Source organism: Zeus faber (genome assembly GCF_960531495.2).
Source record: "Zeus faber genome assembly, chromosome: 11".
NCBI classification, from domain to species: Eukaryota; Metazoa; Chordata; class Actinopteri; order Zeiformes; family Zeidae; genus Zeus; species Zeus faber.
Window position 1 is genome coordinate 8654041 of NC_137205.1, and position 16956 is coordinate 8670996.

Below are 16956 nucleotides of genomic sequence, written 5' to 3' on the forward strand. Positions count from 1 at the left end.
GTTGAGGAAGCCTTTAGGTCACTTGAAATGTAATGAGAGACCATCAATGTCCTCCTCATGTTACTCACAGAGAACTTTCCAGTCCATTGAGATGTAGGCATCCTTCACATGAGCATATAATAGGTCGGGAGTTTCGTTCTCCCTCGTGGGGCACTTCACATGTTGTCAGTGTTTTTAATCAGGGTGACATGGTTAAAATCCCCAGAGATTGCAATGAATTTGCTGGGGTGCTGGGTTTGTAGTCTTGCCATAACAGCATGCATAGATAATGTTCCTTTCACGTGACTTAGAAGATTCAGAAGATATGTTTAAGGTGCTTGATGCTGTAGGTCTTGAAGAAGACCATCAGGATGAGGGTCCACAGGCCCAGGATGAAGCCGTCAGGAGGCTGCAAGTCCTTCTGCTTGGGTTTCTGATGGATGAACACCGGCAGTTGGTCAACATAAGACTGCATTTCTCTCAGGAGCTCTCCATGCAGAGGCATCTCTTCCATGTGTGTTACGGGGTCGGTCAAGTTCATGCTGCCTCCATGTTAGCAGAGGGTGGGATATATGCGATCACAACAATAACATGTGCTCTGAGTTTATGTTTGTCTTGAGTACGGACAAACTTCACTCTACTGTTATCTACTAGCCTTTTTTCTTTCTTTTCTCCATCTCTTGGATTCGGCTCCCGTGATTGTGTTGTTGAAGCTCCACAAATCTCAGACTACACTGGCTACAAGCTACACTAGCTACAAGCTACACTGGCTACAAACTTGTATAGTCAAGCTTGTAGCTTGTCTAACCCTAACCCAGCAGGGGTGGTCGGGTCTGCGTTATAAGGATTTTATAGGTGGTTTTATGGGGTAATTGTAGCACTCTATAGACTTTGTCCTCCAAAATGGTGTACTTTGTGGAGTCCGTTAAGGTGACTTCCTCGTCCATCACAGCCTGGTATAAGCGACGTCAGTCTTTGTCATTCTGCCGTGCTCGCCATATTTGGTCATCAGAGATGGGCAGATCTTTTCTGCCCTCCGCTTTGACTGAGGGGCAAAGAGTAGCAGCAGAGTGGCACAGGTCGACGGTAAGTGGTTGGTAGTGTGGGTGGAATTGTGGGGAGCTCTGTATAAGGCATCCGGAATGGTGTTGTATTTTCCTTTCCTGTATTCCGCAGAGAAAGTAAATTCCTGTAGCAGGAGTACAAACTGGGTGAGGCGTGCACTGGGACTCTGGATTTTAAAGACCCATAGTAGCACTGAGTGGTCTACAGTGAAGAATCTTCCCTCCAGGTAATATCTCCACTCTTCCAAGGCCCAGACCACAGCTTAACGCTCCATTTTAGTGGCTGAATAGTTGTGCTCGGCTTTGTTTAGGCTCCTGCCGCCATATGCTTTGTTCTTCTGTTCCAAGTTTGTTCTTCTGTTCCAGATAACCAAGCCTGGTTATATTAATTAAACAGTGGATGATGTAATTTCTTGCTGCTCAACTCTAAGAAAACTGAGATGCTGGTAATTGGTTGTGCCATACACAGGCAACTGTTTAAGGATACCGCTATAAACTTTGATAGCTGTACTTTGACCCAAACAGAACTGCATTTTTTCATCTTCGCAATATTGCTAAGATACAGCCCATTCCATCCATGAGTGATGCAGAGACCATAGTCCATGCATTTGTAACATCTCGCTTAGATTATTGTATTGTGTTGCTTTCTGGCCTTCCGATGTCTAGTATTAAAAACATCTAGTTAGTAAACACTGCAGCAAGCATCTTGACCAGGACTAGAAATTTTGACCATATTGCGACAATACTGGCTACCATGCACCGGCTCCTGATTTACCTCAGATGTAACTTTAAGTTTTTGCTACTTACCTATTTAAAAATTCACGGCCTAGCACTTACCAGACGTAGTGGTACCTTATGTACCACTTCGAGCCTTACACTCATAAAATGCTATTGTGGAACACCCTACCTAGCTTTCACTCCTTAGCACTGGTACATGATGTCTGGCCATAACCCACTATGTTGTACCCCCCCTCTCTTTTGCTCTAAGAGGGGGGGGGGGGTATCAGGCTACTGTGAGCTACCTGGATCAGGCCTGATGAGGACCACTTCCCTAGAGGCATCTACCTGCGATACTCTGCACCAGAAAATATTGTCTAGCTTTGAAATTGCATATTATAGAAGAAGAAGAATCATTTATTACTCTGCGTGTGCAATTGCATCTCACAGATGCCCACTTGGCATCCATTGCAACCCTGTCCTGTGGCCCCTCTCAAGCTCCCAGAAAACCCTTTGTTTCTGGGAGTTTTTCCTTGCCCTGGTGAGGGGTCAGACTAGGGGATGCCCCTGATTTCTCTGTGAAATCTGGGTTTGGCAAGCCCTTTGAGACCAATGTTTTCCCATGCATTGATTTACTGTATTTGTGGCGCCTGCCACAATACCAACATTGGCTGCCAAATTGATTTCTTTTTTTTTTTTTACTTTTTAAAAAAGGTAGAATCTTATTTTAATGGAGAGCCGCTGCGCACAGTGCACTGATTGGCTTGGCACCTCCTTGCCCCGCTCTCATATTGACATTGACAACAGACAACAGTCTGTGAATAGCCCCTCCTCTCCATGCACACACCGAATCAAAACATGATCATGTGCTGGATGTTTTATGAGACGCACCAATTGATCGGCATGTGACCGGAATCGTCCTGTTTTCAGCTTGATTGGCCATGACCGGTGTCCGGCCCATCAGTGTCAGATATATGATTCTATGCCGGTCAAATTCACACGCCCGATACAGTGCTCATGGACTCATAAAATTGCTCAGACACTAAAACCCGATACAAACATAATGTAACGTAGTTGCCTCTCAAAAAAGAGAGCGAAAGAAAGAAAAGGTCAGCTGCCTGGCGGTACTTCAAGGCAAACAAAGAAGATTCGATAAATTATTTATCTATTGCCTGACAATATTCCAAAATTGTGCAAACTGCCCACTTCTCTATTGATGGATTACTGACGGAACGGCTCGAACTTATTATTATTATTGTAAATATATAATAATGATAACAATAATAATGATAACAATAATGCCTTTGTGACACGGGTAAGTCAGCACTGCCAAGAATGCCTTTGTGACCAGGTAAGTCAGCACCCGGTCCTCCAGATCGGGGGTTGGGCGTGGGGTTAACAACCTCGCCCCGTAAAAAAATGTTACGGAAACGACGAGAAGAAGCCATTCTGGCGTATCTATCGCTGTCACTACGGCAGAGTGTCTGCTCTGGTTGTTCATAGTGCACGTCACAAGCTTGTGATAAAAGTTTTGACTCTGTATTTAGACTCTTGATGAGTCACTGAGTAAAGCGAGTCGTTCGATTTGATTCAGTTGTTTAATGCACGGTGAGCGAAGGAGCACTTACAGTGAACAAGAGAATAGTCGGCCATTTATTATTATTACTTTTTTTTGCAATAATTGCAATGCATTTTGGAATGGATTGGGAACAAAACAGTAGAGGAGACAGCAACTTAAACAAACAACATAAAACTGTTGAACCTGGAAAAAATGTAAGCACTGGTAGCAGGCAACGGGGAGCAGAGATGCTCCTCCGGTTCGGAGACTGGCTTGGGGCGTGGCTGGAATGGCTCGGAGCTCATGGGAACCTTGGGGGTTTCTCCGCTGTGCTCCGCATGGAGGATCCCCACACTCACAGCATTTCATGGATCCCAACACGGGAAAAAGTCAATAATTTCTGATTTAAATTTTTAAGGTATATTAAATGATGGAATGATACACAGATATTACGTTTTATTAATGCACCAACGTCTGGAACTCCAATGTGCGTTGCATCACGCCGGTAAAGTGGTCAAAAGTAGCCGGTCGAACCGGTGTCCTGTTTACATCAGAGCCGATCGGAGTTGGGGCCGAGTAAAACCTCTATCTATTAACCTCTGTCTATTGCAGGGTCATTTGACCAGGGACTGAAACTGGGTTTTTCCTTACCCACTGATAACAAATTCAGGATGTTAGCGGCTGTTACCGTGTTTTTGGTGTCGTGGGAAAGGGGTAAAGGACAGTGAAAACCCTGAACATTATAGGCAACATAAAGCACAATTTATGGTTGTACAGGTGATCCTAATAAAGTGGCCACTGAGTGTTTATGTATGGGATTTGGGAATTCATATGTGGCTCTACTGAAATTTGTCAATAGTGTTTAAAATTCTCCATGGTCACTGCATTAACATAATTCTGTTATGCAAACCACACCTACTGTGCGTGTGTATGTGTGTGTGTGTGTGTGTGTGTGTGTGTGTGTGTGTGTGTGTGTGTGTGTGTGTGTGTGTGTGTGTGTGTAGCCCCACCGTAAGCAAAGACTCAGCGGCAGGAGGGTCTGCAGCAGGGGGCGCCACAGGGGGAACAGAAACGCTGGCTGTGTTGACAGGCACCTCCCCCTCTCTGGAGAGAGACAAAATCCACGATCGGCAGGAACTCTATGTAGTTTGAGCCATCTTGGTTTCATTGAAAAACTACTGCAGTTCAAGCACACAGTAAAAAGATAAATTATAGTTGGTAAAAATAAGTAATAAGTAAATGTAACTCAAGTTATGTTTCGAATGTGCTGTCCGACTGAATATCCTTTTTTGTAAAGGCTGCAATGAAGTCCTGCCTCATTGCTACGCCATTGTAAGACTATCAAATCTTGATTTGTAGAGAAAAACTTAATTTTTTTTGTTTCATACATGCAGGAAACAAATAAAAATAAATACATCTAAAATAAAAAGACAGGCACAGAAGCCGGCACGCACCACTGTCTGGAATGGAAACAAAAAGATACTCCACTCCAATTCTCCGAGTTAGGTTTAAGTTTTTCATTTTCCATACAAGGAAGGAAATTAAATGTCTCTCTCTCTGAGATTATATTATATATTGCTATATTATAATCACAATATTTGCATATTGAGCGGTAGGCACATGAGGGGTGGAGCGTGCCTGAACACCTGCCCCATGGACCCTACAGTGCCCTTTTTATCAGGCGTGTCTTGTTTAAGCGTGAATGGGGATCAAGGTAGCGGATTGTCTGAGCAAGATATATTCATGAGGAAAATTTCATGAACCTCGCACCTCGGCGCATCTGCGATGTTCGCACAGTGGCTCTGCTGTGCTGCGCCGTTTGCCCAAAATGGGAAAATGCCTAGAACCGGAGCTGGGGGTCCTGCCCCTCAAAGTTCTGCATGGGCCTGTAGAGCGGGGAAGTGAAATCCAATCACCAGTGGTTACTGGACAGCTCTGAGAGGAGAGGGGGAGAGCCTCCGCCCCATCTCTCTCTCCCCCTCTCGCCCCCTCTCTCCCTCTCTGCAGTTTACCGTTACAGAACACGGTAAACTGCACTTACACCGTTTCAATGCTCGTATTTTTCCTGGAGGATAAAAAAAACATTTAAAAAAAAACGTCTGTCATCAATGTCAATAGACAATTTAACCGTAAATCTTCCCAAGTCTACGATCCGCAAGCCAGTGGTTGAGAACCTCTGCACTAGAGGACATTCCGTCGGCGATGGTCGGGTTTATTTCAAACTTTCATAGTCACATCTGTGAAATTACTGGACATTCTGGTCAAAGGTGCACTTTCCATTGATCACACAGTTAAACGCCAGAGAAGAGGGATGAATCGAACGCTCATTTCAATCCATTTTTGATTTTGAATCGGAATTGGGACACCCCTAACAGGTAGGCAGCATCTTAGATAGTTCTGTGGTTTTTAGTACAGCATGGCCACTCAAAAAGATAAAATTAGTCATTTGAAGAGCCAGGTTTTTTCCTCTTTTTGTTGATTACGGTTTTATAAAGCCCATTTTTCGAGCAGACCAAAACCGTTTGCAGCAACTTCGTTTACCATCGCAGCGTCCGATCCCAGGACCCACGCGGGATTCGTCGGGTCCGCAGCCCATCGCGGTGCCCATCGGGAAATGCTCTTCCAGGCTCACCATAACCCGATGGCCGGTCACCTTGGTCATGATAATGGATAGCTTTTATTGACCGTGAGTGCCAGTTAGTCAACCCTCCAGCTACGCCAAAAGCGCCATTGAGGCCCCTCTCCCTAGTCGAGGTCCAGTTTGAAAGACTCGGTATGGACCCTATCGGGCCGTAAGACCGCAGTGCCCAAGGGTATCGTTTTGTGTAAGTCCTGGTGGATTATGCAACCCGGTACCCCGAAGCAGTGCCCCTGCACAGAATTACAGCCAAAAGTGTGGCTGAGGCGCTGTTTCGGGTCTTCTTCAGAGTCAGGATTCCGAAGAAAACACTGACCGACCAGGCCACTAGTTTTATGTCACATACACTTTGGGAACTTTACAAGTTACTGGGCGTCCGCTCAATTCAGACCAGCGTTTACCATCCCTAGACCGACGGCCTGGTGGAGCGCTTTAATGAAACACATAGCCGTGATTGGAACAAGTGGTTGGACCCCCTGTTGTTTACAGCGTGGGAGGCTCCCCAGGCCTCCGCAGGATTTTCTCCCTTTGAACTCTTTGGCAGGAGACCCCAGGGGTGCTAGACCTAATTAAAGAAAACTGTGAGGAAGGCCCTAGCTCTAGTAAGAATGAAATACAGTATGTTATGGACCTGAGAACAAAGTTGCACGCGCTGATTCAGCCGTTAACATGGGAGAATTTGCTTCAGTCTCAGGAACACCACCGCCTCTTATACGACCTGGGGATTGGGCTCCGAAAATTTGCACCGGGAGACAAGATGTTAGTGTTGCTCCCTACGTCCAGCTCTAAATTGCTTGTGAAGTGGCAAGGGCCTTTTGTGGTCACACGGCGGGTTGCCAAGGTCGATTATGAGGTCGAACGGTCTGACAGGCAGGGGGCGACACAGATTTATCACCTAAACCTCTTAAAAGAATGGAGGGATAGGGCATCTATAGCTGGGGTCAGGCCGCTCATTGAGCGGGATGAGTTGGGGCCGGGGGTTCAAAAAGCTGCTGATCATACCACGGCCCTGTTAAGTGACCATCTCTCGCCGTCCAGAGGGCAGATGTGGCTGTTTTCTCCTTCCTACCAGGCCTTGTGTCCCTCATACACCACCATGTGGAGAGGACCCCAGGGGTGAAGGTACTCTCTCGGCCGTATCGCCTGCCCGAAAATAAACGCAAGATCGTGTATTAGAGGCCATGCTGGACATGAGTGTAATAGAGGAGTCCACGAGTGACTGGTCTAGTCCCATCGTGCTGGTGGATAAGCCTGATGGGTCGGTCCGGTTCTGCGTAGACTACTGAATGGTGAACGTGGTGTCAAAATTCGATGCCTACCCGATGCCCCGTGTCGATGAACTTCTCGACTGGTTAGGTACAGCTCGTTTTTTCACGACATTGGATTTAACCAAAGGGCTACTGGCAGATTCCCTTGTCTCAGGAGTCCAAGGAAAAATTGCCGTTCTCCACTCTGTTTGGCTAATACCACTTTCGCACACTTCCGTTCGGGTTGTTCGGTACCCCAGCCCCCTTTCCGACACTCATGGACTGCGTCCTGCGTCTGCATGTAGCATACGCCGCGGCCTTCCTAGATGACGTTATCATTCACATTCACACACCTGGGAGCGGCATATGTAGCCTGTGGGTGCTGTGCTTGAGTCCCTGAGGCCAGCTGGGCCCACCACCAACCCAAAGAAGTGTGGCGTGGGATGGAAGGAGGTATGGTATCTGGGGTACCACTTGGGTGAAGGTGTGGTCTGACCCCAGCTTGATAAAACCGCTGTGGTCACAAACACGCCGAGACCCAAGACCAAGAAGGACGTAAAGCAGTTCTCTGGGCTGGCTGGTTACTATAGGAGGTTTGTCCCCACTTTTTGGAGCAAACCAGCCCCTTGTCCGAATTAACTCGAAAGGGTGCTCCAGATCCGGTCCAGTGGTCAGAGAAGTGCCAGCAGGTGTCTGCGAGGGTAAAGTCAGCTCTCTGTGGCAAGCCAGTGCTGTTTAACCCTAACTTCTCTCTCCCTTTCTGTCTGCAGACCAAGGCATCCAACAGAGGGCTGGGCGCAGTCTTGTCACAGGAGGTGGAGGGGCCCGAGTGACCGGTGCTGTACCTCAGCCGCAAGCTCTCAGAGCGGGAGTCGAGGGACAGCACAATGGAGGGGAGTTGGCTGTCGGCTGGACGACTCCCCGGGCTAAGACGGGCAGTGGGGGTATGTGGCGGACCAAGGGGCGTGATCAAGCACCGGCTGCAAACAACAGCACGGTTGTCTTTCCCGCGGCCGCCAAGCTGCCTCGAATTGGCCTAATCAGCACCCATGTGGTGCTGATTGGTCCGACTTGAGGCTGGGAGATTACTTAATGTTTGTCTGTCTTGCAGAGGGGATCGGTGCATGGGCTCGTCAGCCGACCAGGAGCCAGAGCGGAACGCCATTCCTCCTGCGGCCAAAATTATCCTCATCATTACGTGGGGCCAGCGAACCGTTCTGTTCAACACTTTAATAAAAACTTTCGCCATGTTGGCGCACAATGATAGAAAGGATTCCGTCTCCCTCCCTAACCCTTACCTGTGGGCAGACACCCCCACACTATGAAGTTTCAACTTTAAGCAAAATTCATCTCGCTTGAGTTTGCTGTAAGCTAGCATTCAAGAGTTTTTCATAAAACCAATTACAGAGACACATTTTTTGAAGTTTCAGGAGTTTTCTTAGTGGTAAAAAACAAACATAAATAAATACAACCACAATCCAAAACAAACTGGTTGCCCACGTTGGGTCTATTAGGACATACTTGGCCAGCGTCTCCACCTGGTCCAGTGGACGCTGGAGGGAGGCGACGGGGGTGCCGTGCTCAGAGCAGGGGGGAGCCAGTGCTATGGGAGGGGTTGCACTCAGCTGAGTGGGCGGTGGGGTGGGTGAAGCCGCTGGGCGGGGAACGACAGGGTGCTGGAGATAGAACAAAACGAAACCAACGGCAGCAAGTTAAGCGAGTTGCTTTACAAATGCAGGGAGGAGGTCAAGAGTAATTCTTTTTCAAGAAGCCATGCTGGCACCTAGGCAAGACGAATGCTCCCTGAGGAACTGTCCACATTATGTTAAACACATCAAGCCAGGAGTTGTTCACCTGCTGGCTGCGGATTGGCTGGTAAGGCCTTTGGGGGGGACATGTCTGGGTCAGGGGAGTAGGGATGGGACTGGGAGTTTGGACAGCGGGGTTGTTGGAGACCCTCTTCATCCTTTTGCTGTTGCCCCTCTCATTCTTGAAGGTGTTGACAGCCTGCGTTGGGACAGACAGAAAGGCAAGAGCGAAGAGTCATTTTAGATACAGCAACCTTATCAGTCCATCTTCAACCAATGACTTCACATCCTTCACGCCTCCCTCTCCATCTAGTACTTCCTTCACTGCCCTCTCACCTGCCGGAGGAACTTATTGGCTACCAGGGTGTCTGGAGAGACGTCTGCTTTACTGCAGGTGGGGCAGATGTGCTCCTCAGACTCCAGCAAGGCAGTGCGAATACCTGAGTAGAGGAGGGAGAGCAGAGAAATGGAGAGAGAGATGGAGAGAAAAAGGTTAGGTGGCAAAGTGTTGAAAGAGGGAGCGCAATGACCAACCTTGAAGAAAATGGCTGCATGATTGTCAGAAACCATGGTACGCATCAAACTACATCCAGTGAAATATCGTAGTGTGAAAACACAGCACAGTACACTGGGAAGCATATCCCACAATGCATTGCGTGGATTTTCGATGCCTTGTCCTCATCAAGCCACAACATGCTTAAAGGAAGTGATGTGGCTATATGAAAATGGAATGTCTGAGAAGCTGCCATTTTCTACTCATCCTAAAGTAAAGTAAGATAGTTACTTTCACTTTTTAAAATTAGTTTACATTTCAAGAACATGTCAAGATCAAATTTTGTTTTCAGTTCAATTTAGTTTTATAAGCTCCTAATTTTTCTGTAAATAGGATAAAAAAAATTTGGAGGAATCAAATAAGGTGTTATTAATATCATGTTTCAGATTGGTTTTAGACAGGAATTTTGTTTGAGAAAAGGCTGTAATTGCATTTTTATTTTGATTGATCACATTGGATTTTATTTTTCAATTTCTGGTTCATGTTTTGTGAACAACAATAACTTGCATGCTCTGTGGCAACAACACTTATCAGGCATGTCTATGGTTGTCGTGATTAGTGTGTGGTAAAATGTTTATCAGTGTGTGCGTTTCCCCATGAGGGTGTAGCCGCTGGTAGCTAACCAGCTGACTGAGTCAATCAGTCAATAGTTTTGGAAATAGAGTTAAATGCTGGTAAATTCAATTCACTAATAGTAAATTATTATGTTTCCTGCTCTACTCCATGATCCCAGATTAGAGTACGATCACTCAACGTGGGTAAGCTCATTACACATGGGTGTAAGTGTGTGTATACTGTATGTGTGTGTGAGTGCTAACGAGTGCGGGATAACAAAAAAAACAAAACTGCTGAACCAGTGCAGTTTTAAGAAGAACAATTTTTATTGACCTCAACATTTACAGACAGCTGACAGACATGTGCAAACTGAAACATATGGCAAAATGAAAACAGGACGGACATTAGATATACTGTACATTCAGCCACGCAATGACTCCACAAATATAATAAAATGTAATGTTTATATACACATAATATTCTTTCACACACACACACACACACACACACACACACACACACACACACACACACACACACACACACACACACACACACACACACACACACACACACACACACACACACACACACACACACACACACACACACTTTGGGAAGGTCCAATAGGTTCAAAAATAAGTAAAGTATTATTCAATCACAATCCAAGCTAAACATGAAGAGTGTGCACATAAGGAAACCCAAATAGGACACGAGTTATAAAAACCATTGCACTAAATAGGCTAAACATTTTAATTAGGTGAAATTAAGAAAACAAGATCATTTCCATTAAAACAGTGGTGTAGTGGCTGAAGTAGTGGAAGCATGGAAGGAGATAATATCTAGAAAACAAAATTTAATTAATTTTGTAACTAGAAATACCTATTATATTAGATTTTTGAGGAAAATAAAAATGTTGAAACAACAAATATCTAGTTTTGGGCAGATTTTTTATCTATACACACATGATTCGAGTGTAAAATGTAAATATCTTTAGCCATAAGAAAGACAAAATTATAGCTACTAAAAAGACGCCCAAACATGCGTAAACACGCGTCTACCATTGTTGTACACACAAGCTAGCACTGCTCTGGTGAATAAACGATACCCCAGCGTGTCTAGGACGAGTATGAGAGTGAGTGAGTGAATGTGTGTGTGTGTGTGTGTGTGAGTGTGTGTGTGTGTGTGTGTGTGCGCGCACGCGCGCGCACTGACACTCACATTCGTCGCAGTAGCTGTTTCCACAGCAGGGGATGAGAACAGCGTCATGTAACAGGTCCCTGCAGATCGGGCACAGCAGCTCGTTGGGGACGGGCTCCTCCTCCTCCTCCGACGTGGGCTCCAGCTGCTGCTGGGGGACGAACGGGGGCCGCTCTTTCTTTCCCCGGGCATACGCCTCGCTACGTTAAACGGGAAAGATCAACGAGCACAGACCGAAAATCAGACGTTCAGTCCGCAAGATGATATGGGCTGACGCAGGCGTCACACATATAACTCACAAAGTGTACCCTTACATAATTGAACATACAACAATAAAATGATTTGGGATTCTGTTTTAATAGAATTAGGGTCACCCAGGAATTACAGTCTGTCTGAAATTGGTTCCAGAAGGAATAGTGGAACATCATCATGTTCCTGACATCAGTATTCTGCACTAGAGTAGGGTCTCCTGTCCACAGCCATACATGTACCGATCTGTAATTTCTACTGTTTTGAACCAGCTGGGTGGGGCATTTCAGTTGCATGCGTGTCTGGTTCCACACATTGAGGGTGATTTCCATAAGCCCTGCCCTTTTCTTTGAAAGGGCACAGTTGTATGGTACTGAGAATGTTATTTTGTCCACTTTATTGAGTGACTTATGAATTGCTCGGCTGTAGTCCGTACCAAATGCTGAGCCTTGTATCGCATGGTTCAATACAAAGGCGTATATCACCACATCCCTAATATGCTGTCAAATTTTCAACAACACTTCCATATTGATTTTAAGACTTTTCAAGACACGCAGTCCATGCTTGCAAGCAAATGGTTGAAGAGACAGTTTTGTTTTGCAGGGTCGCTACTCACGCGTCTATGGTAGGGATGGCGTATCGTCCACAGTTGGTGAGCATAGCTCCCTTGATGTTGGGGTCATCCACTTCCACCATGAAGGAGCGAGGAATGCCTGTACTCTTCTTTATCCGAGGAAGGGCTTCAAAACTTTTGTCCTTTGAGACAAATTATCAGATACACACAAGCAGTTGACATGCAGTGGAGGTCATACATACAAGAGTGTATGGTTTGCACACAAACCCCAACAGGGGCCCTAGCCATTCTTTGCAACCACACATTCTTGGGATCAACACCAACAGCGGAATATAGGCACCGAAAGGAAGTATACTGTGACAATCCTGCACTTTGGTAAATTAGTAGAGGAAAAACCAGCCATGTGGTGACAAAGTGTCTTATCAATCTCCCTTCTGCCAGACATTGTGAACTTTACATGGCCTCTGTTAGTTCACCCCAGGGCATTAGAATGGGTGGACTTGCAAGGGACAGTCAACCTCGAGAATCTCTGGCATCTCACCCCATTGGTGGGACAATTCCTGATGTGGTGGCCCGTCTTCCCACAGCGGTAGCAGGTGTAGTTTGCAGGAGGAGGAGGACCCTGCTTCTTCAGGTAACTGGGGAGAGAGAGGTAGAGAGATATAGATAGAGAGATTGAGAAAATGGAAGGCAAGCAGCCAAATATGGAAGAAAGTGGAGGTACTTTAGGTAGACTCACTTCATGGGGTCATAGTCGTGGTTGGACTGGGATATCATGGCTCGGATCTTGTCCTCCTCGGGCGCGTCAATGTGGGCCAGGTTAGCGGTCTGGGCACATGCACACATGCCATGTCACGTATCAGTTTGACGTTTGACATTGCAAAGAGTAAACTCGCCCTTTGATTGGCGTGTGGGAAAAATAACTCCTGTTACACTCGGGAGGACAAAAGACACACGCTCAGGAGAGCAACTGAGATAGGAAAACCACCTCATTTTTCGTGGTTTATCATGGTTTAATTAAATTAAGTTTCGTTTTTTCAAGGAGTCACTGTCACTATTTTAGAAGGTAGGAAGACGACTTTTCACAGTAACGGTAGTGATTAGTCACCTTTGGTAAAGAGTGAGATTTAGAGAAGACAAATTAACATACTTTAAAACCTCACTCAAAGTACCAAAAAGACAAAATGTAAAACTCTCATCTCACAGTTGCTGCTAGTCAAAGCATAGTAGGGTTGGGCGAAGTCAAAATGTTCCTACTGGCAACCGTCAGCCCAACAACCAGTGGTTGTCGATATACTTGCCAGAATATATTGCACTGCAATACTAAATGGGATTATTTTGGTTTTAAACTGGACACAACCGGCAAGCCTTAGGACGTAAAAGAAGTAATTTGCCGTCTTTGCAAACACGGCATGGGACAGAGCACCAGGTCTCACCAGCCACACTGCGCAGGTTTGACAAAAAACAAGCCCCCCCCCCTCCCAAAAAAAAGCTTAATAAGGCGCTTTGAAAGGACAGCAAAATAAAAGGATCAAATAGTGTTTATTTTTTTTTTTTTTTTTTATTAATTATCCTGGAGAAAGCCTGTCCCAGTGTGGGTCTCTGCTCCTGGGAGGAGGAGGAGGAGGCGGCGGCTCCTCCCCTGGGACTGGCCCCCCACCCCCCAGTAACAGGGGTGTCTGAGTGCGCTCTGCACCGCCGTGTTGTTCCTCCAATATCTCAACCGAACCAAAGGAAGAAAGAAAGTGAGAAAGCCCATTTCAGAAATACCTGGAAACAGGTTTAGTGATTAATTTCTTCCTTTTGTGGATTCCACCAGACGTGGAGAAAAGCACCAGATGTATTTAAAGCCGCGACGCGGAATACCAGTTCCTATTCGCACACTCTTTAAATTGCGCTTTACAGGTCATTCAGTTAGCAAAGTAAAAGGACAAAAAACACCCCAAAAAGTCACCTAAAAAACTAAAAACAATTTAACAAAAACAATTTATTTAAGAACAGTCAAGGTACTACAAACACTTGCTAACATTTATAAACAAAATAGATATGCAGTTAAAGAAAATAAAAAACAGGCCTCAGTCAGTATTGTTTAAAGAGATCACTATTTCTCCCTTGTGTCAAACTGAGGTTTTATTTCTCCATCAATGAACTTTGGACAGGACATAAGATATTCACAATATTGTCCAATTTGGACAAAAAAAAACAAGTGTATCGCTTAATTTATCAATAATATATACTGACATCATTCTGAATTCAATAAAATTTGCACCAAATTGAATCAAAGAAGTAGCATTAAGGATAAGTAGTTGAGCAGAACACAACATAACAAATGTAAAATGTAATGAAATGACACATAGGACTTCAAAACATGTACACAAGAGAAAACTATTTTATTTTTATGTCACATACTTAAAAAAAAAAAAAAAAAGCCTCTATTACCCCATGCATCCCATTAGCTCACGAGATCGGAAAGTTTGCAACTTTTGACTTTAGAGGTGACAAGTGACCCGTTAATCATATAAACACATCACCCCTTTAAAAAATACAATTCCATATTGACAGATTTATATTAGTAAAGAAATCTAGAGAATTGTGAAAACATATCTAGTCACTAGCTATTCTGTACTCAAATATGTTCCGACTTAAAAATATTTAAAACACACATTTTTATTGCATGTGCAAAAAAGAAGAAGAAAAAAAAAAAAAAAAGAACAGTGAGTGTGTGTACCTTTGAGAGAAGGGAGTGGGTTCTGGAAGCACTCTGATTACCCATCTGTTTGGGTGAAAGAAGACAAGTTTAACAGAGCCTGTCAATAGGATCCCAAAATGACACTGCATGCTGGGTCCAAGGGAAATGGAATCCTATGAAAACTCTTGAACAGAGTGCATGACGCCATTTTGACGAGGATATTTGTTTGGGACAGAAAACGGCACACACTTTCGTATTGAAAACACATTTAATACTTTATTCGGTTTTGTTTTTGATTATTGTAGGCTGACTAATGTGCTTAGTCATAAAGATGCATGTATAATTTAGCAGTAAAATACTAATGGCAAGTAACTTTTAATTACCATAAGTATTGCTACAACCTCTGCTGAAAGCATGAAACACTAAACAGAATATAATAAATTGCTTTTCGTTAAAAAATCAAATAAAATAAAAAAATTATAAGTGCGCTCATTTGACCAACTGAAGTTAATTTTTGTTGCTGGGAACTGCAGTTAAGACCAGTTGTTAAGACCAGTGTGTTTCAACCTGAGGGTTTACTGACGTGTTTTGTTAACCTGTCAGTGTCATTATTGAACCTTTAGTGAATTATTAGGCATTGGTAAATTGCCTAATCATACATCTGCCCACAAGTCATTAAAAAATTAATAAAATAAAGTCTTTGCCGGGCCAAATTTACCAATACATTAAAAACATGTAACGGGCCGATTTAAATTGCGTTATGTTGCCTGGGCCACATCCGGGCCTCTAGTTTGACTCCCCTGCTCCATTAACAGGAGAATGTGAGGTACGGATTTTATGAAGCCATTATTGAAATCAAGCAACACTGGGCTTCACACTTCCAAAATAAAACAGGAAGTCTTTCTATGGTCAGGGACTACAGTCTGAGCACTGTATGTTTGTCAAGGCCCAAGCAGCAGGGATCATATGGAGCTTGCATAACAGCTAACCTGACAGTTGGGTTATCATTTCCTGAATGGCCTGTCTGCAGTGTGTAGCACAAAGTGATAATAGACGTCCCACCCAACCCCCCCCCCCCACGAAAAGACATCCTGCCATTGTACAGTAACCATACATGTAACTGAATGAGCTGCAACAGAGGACAGAATTATAGCTTAATGCCATGGTAGAATGGTGATGTTCTAAAGCTTTATTAGAAGGAGTCGCGTTTTATATTTTTCTTTTGTTGAGAAGACAAGATTCGGATTTCTTTGTTCAGACTGTTGAACTTCACGACACAAGAGTTTGATTTATGTCACGTAGTGAAAATTTGATCAGGAGGGACCCTGAAAAAACAAGCAATCATTCAGAATGTAGGCTCCACCGTGTAGCCAAAACATATTGTTTTAGAAGTACCTGTAAAAGAAACTCTTCGGTGCGGGTGAGCAAATTAAAATGCAAAGAAACAAGGCTTTGGCTGAGGCAAATATGATACGTGGAGCAGGTGGCGGTGAAGGGGGAGTGGCGGGTACGTACTGCTCTGGAGGTTCCGAAGGCTCCGTGGTGGAGGGGATAGTCTGAGCGCTCGCTGAAAACAACATGAGAAACACAGACTCTTAACTTTTAGCGCGCATTGGCTCTTAACGCAAAACATTTGGAGAACGGCTCCTTGCACGCTACTTCGACTCTGCTTTTCTCAGAATTTGGCTAATTAAGCTTAATTCTCCTGTGTGAAAATAAAATAAAATTAAATAAATGAAAAAAAAAAAAAAATTAAATTTGTTACAGCATTTTCCGCTAAAATACTTCTACCGTTACACAAAAGTCTGTTGTCAAACAGCAATTTTCAAAGGGTTAACCCAAAAGATGAATGTGTAGGGATAAATGTAGGATATTTTGTTCTGTTATTTTGATATTCTTTGTAAATTACCAACTGTGTTTGATTAGTAAAAGCCTGCATATTCAAAAGAGCACATGGTTCACTTAAAATCCATTTCAGAACCAGGCAACTCCAAAATACAACTCTTTGGTATAAATAATTATGAATTTCAGCATACGTCCATACAGCATTTATTGGCTTTCCAAAGCGCTAACTCTAATATTTTGTCAGCCTTAACCCTGCCTTGTTGGTAAAGGGATTTTCCCG

General features: G+C 44.4%; 1 protein-coding gene across 1 annotated transcript in view; it reads right to left on the reverse strand.

The window, feature by feature from the left end:
- Window positions 1-295: 295 nt before the first annotated feature.
- The window catches only part of LOC307236961 (E3 ubiquitin-protein ligase RBBP6-like), a gene marked incomplete at both ends in the record, with an annotated part of 19605 nt that continues 2944 nt past the window's right edge, over window positions 296-16956 (reverse strand). Inside the window, 11 exons of the mRNA XM_080009556.1 lie at window positions 296-412; window positions 7976-8129; window positions 8704-8879; window positions 9058-9210; window positions 9348-9451; window positions 11341-11519; window positions 12185-12324; window positions 12684-12780; window positions 12882-12970; window positions 14871-14915; window positions 16347-16398. Of these exons, the coding sequence (XP_079865682.1) occupies window positions 296-412; window positions 7976-8129; window positions 8704-8879; window positions 9058-9210; window positions 9348-9451; window positions 11341-11519; window positions 12185-12324; window positions 12684-12780; window positions 12882-12970; window positions 14871-14915; window positions 16347-16398 (1306 nt within the window). The remainder of the gene's footprint in view (window positions 413-7975; window positions 8130-8703; window positions 8880-9057; window positions 9211-9347; window positions 9452-11340; window positions 11520-12184; window positions 12325-12683; window positions 12781-12881; window positions 12971-14870; window positions 14916-16346; window positions 16399-16956) is intronic.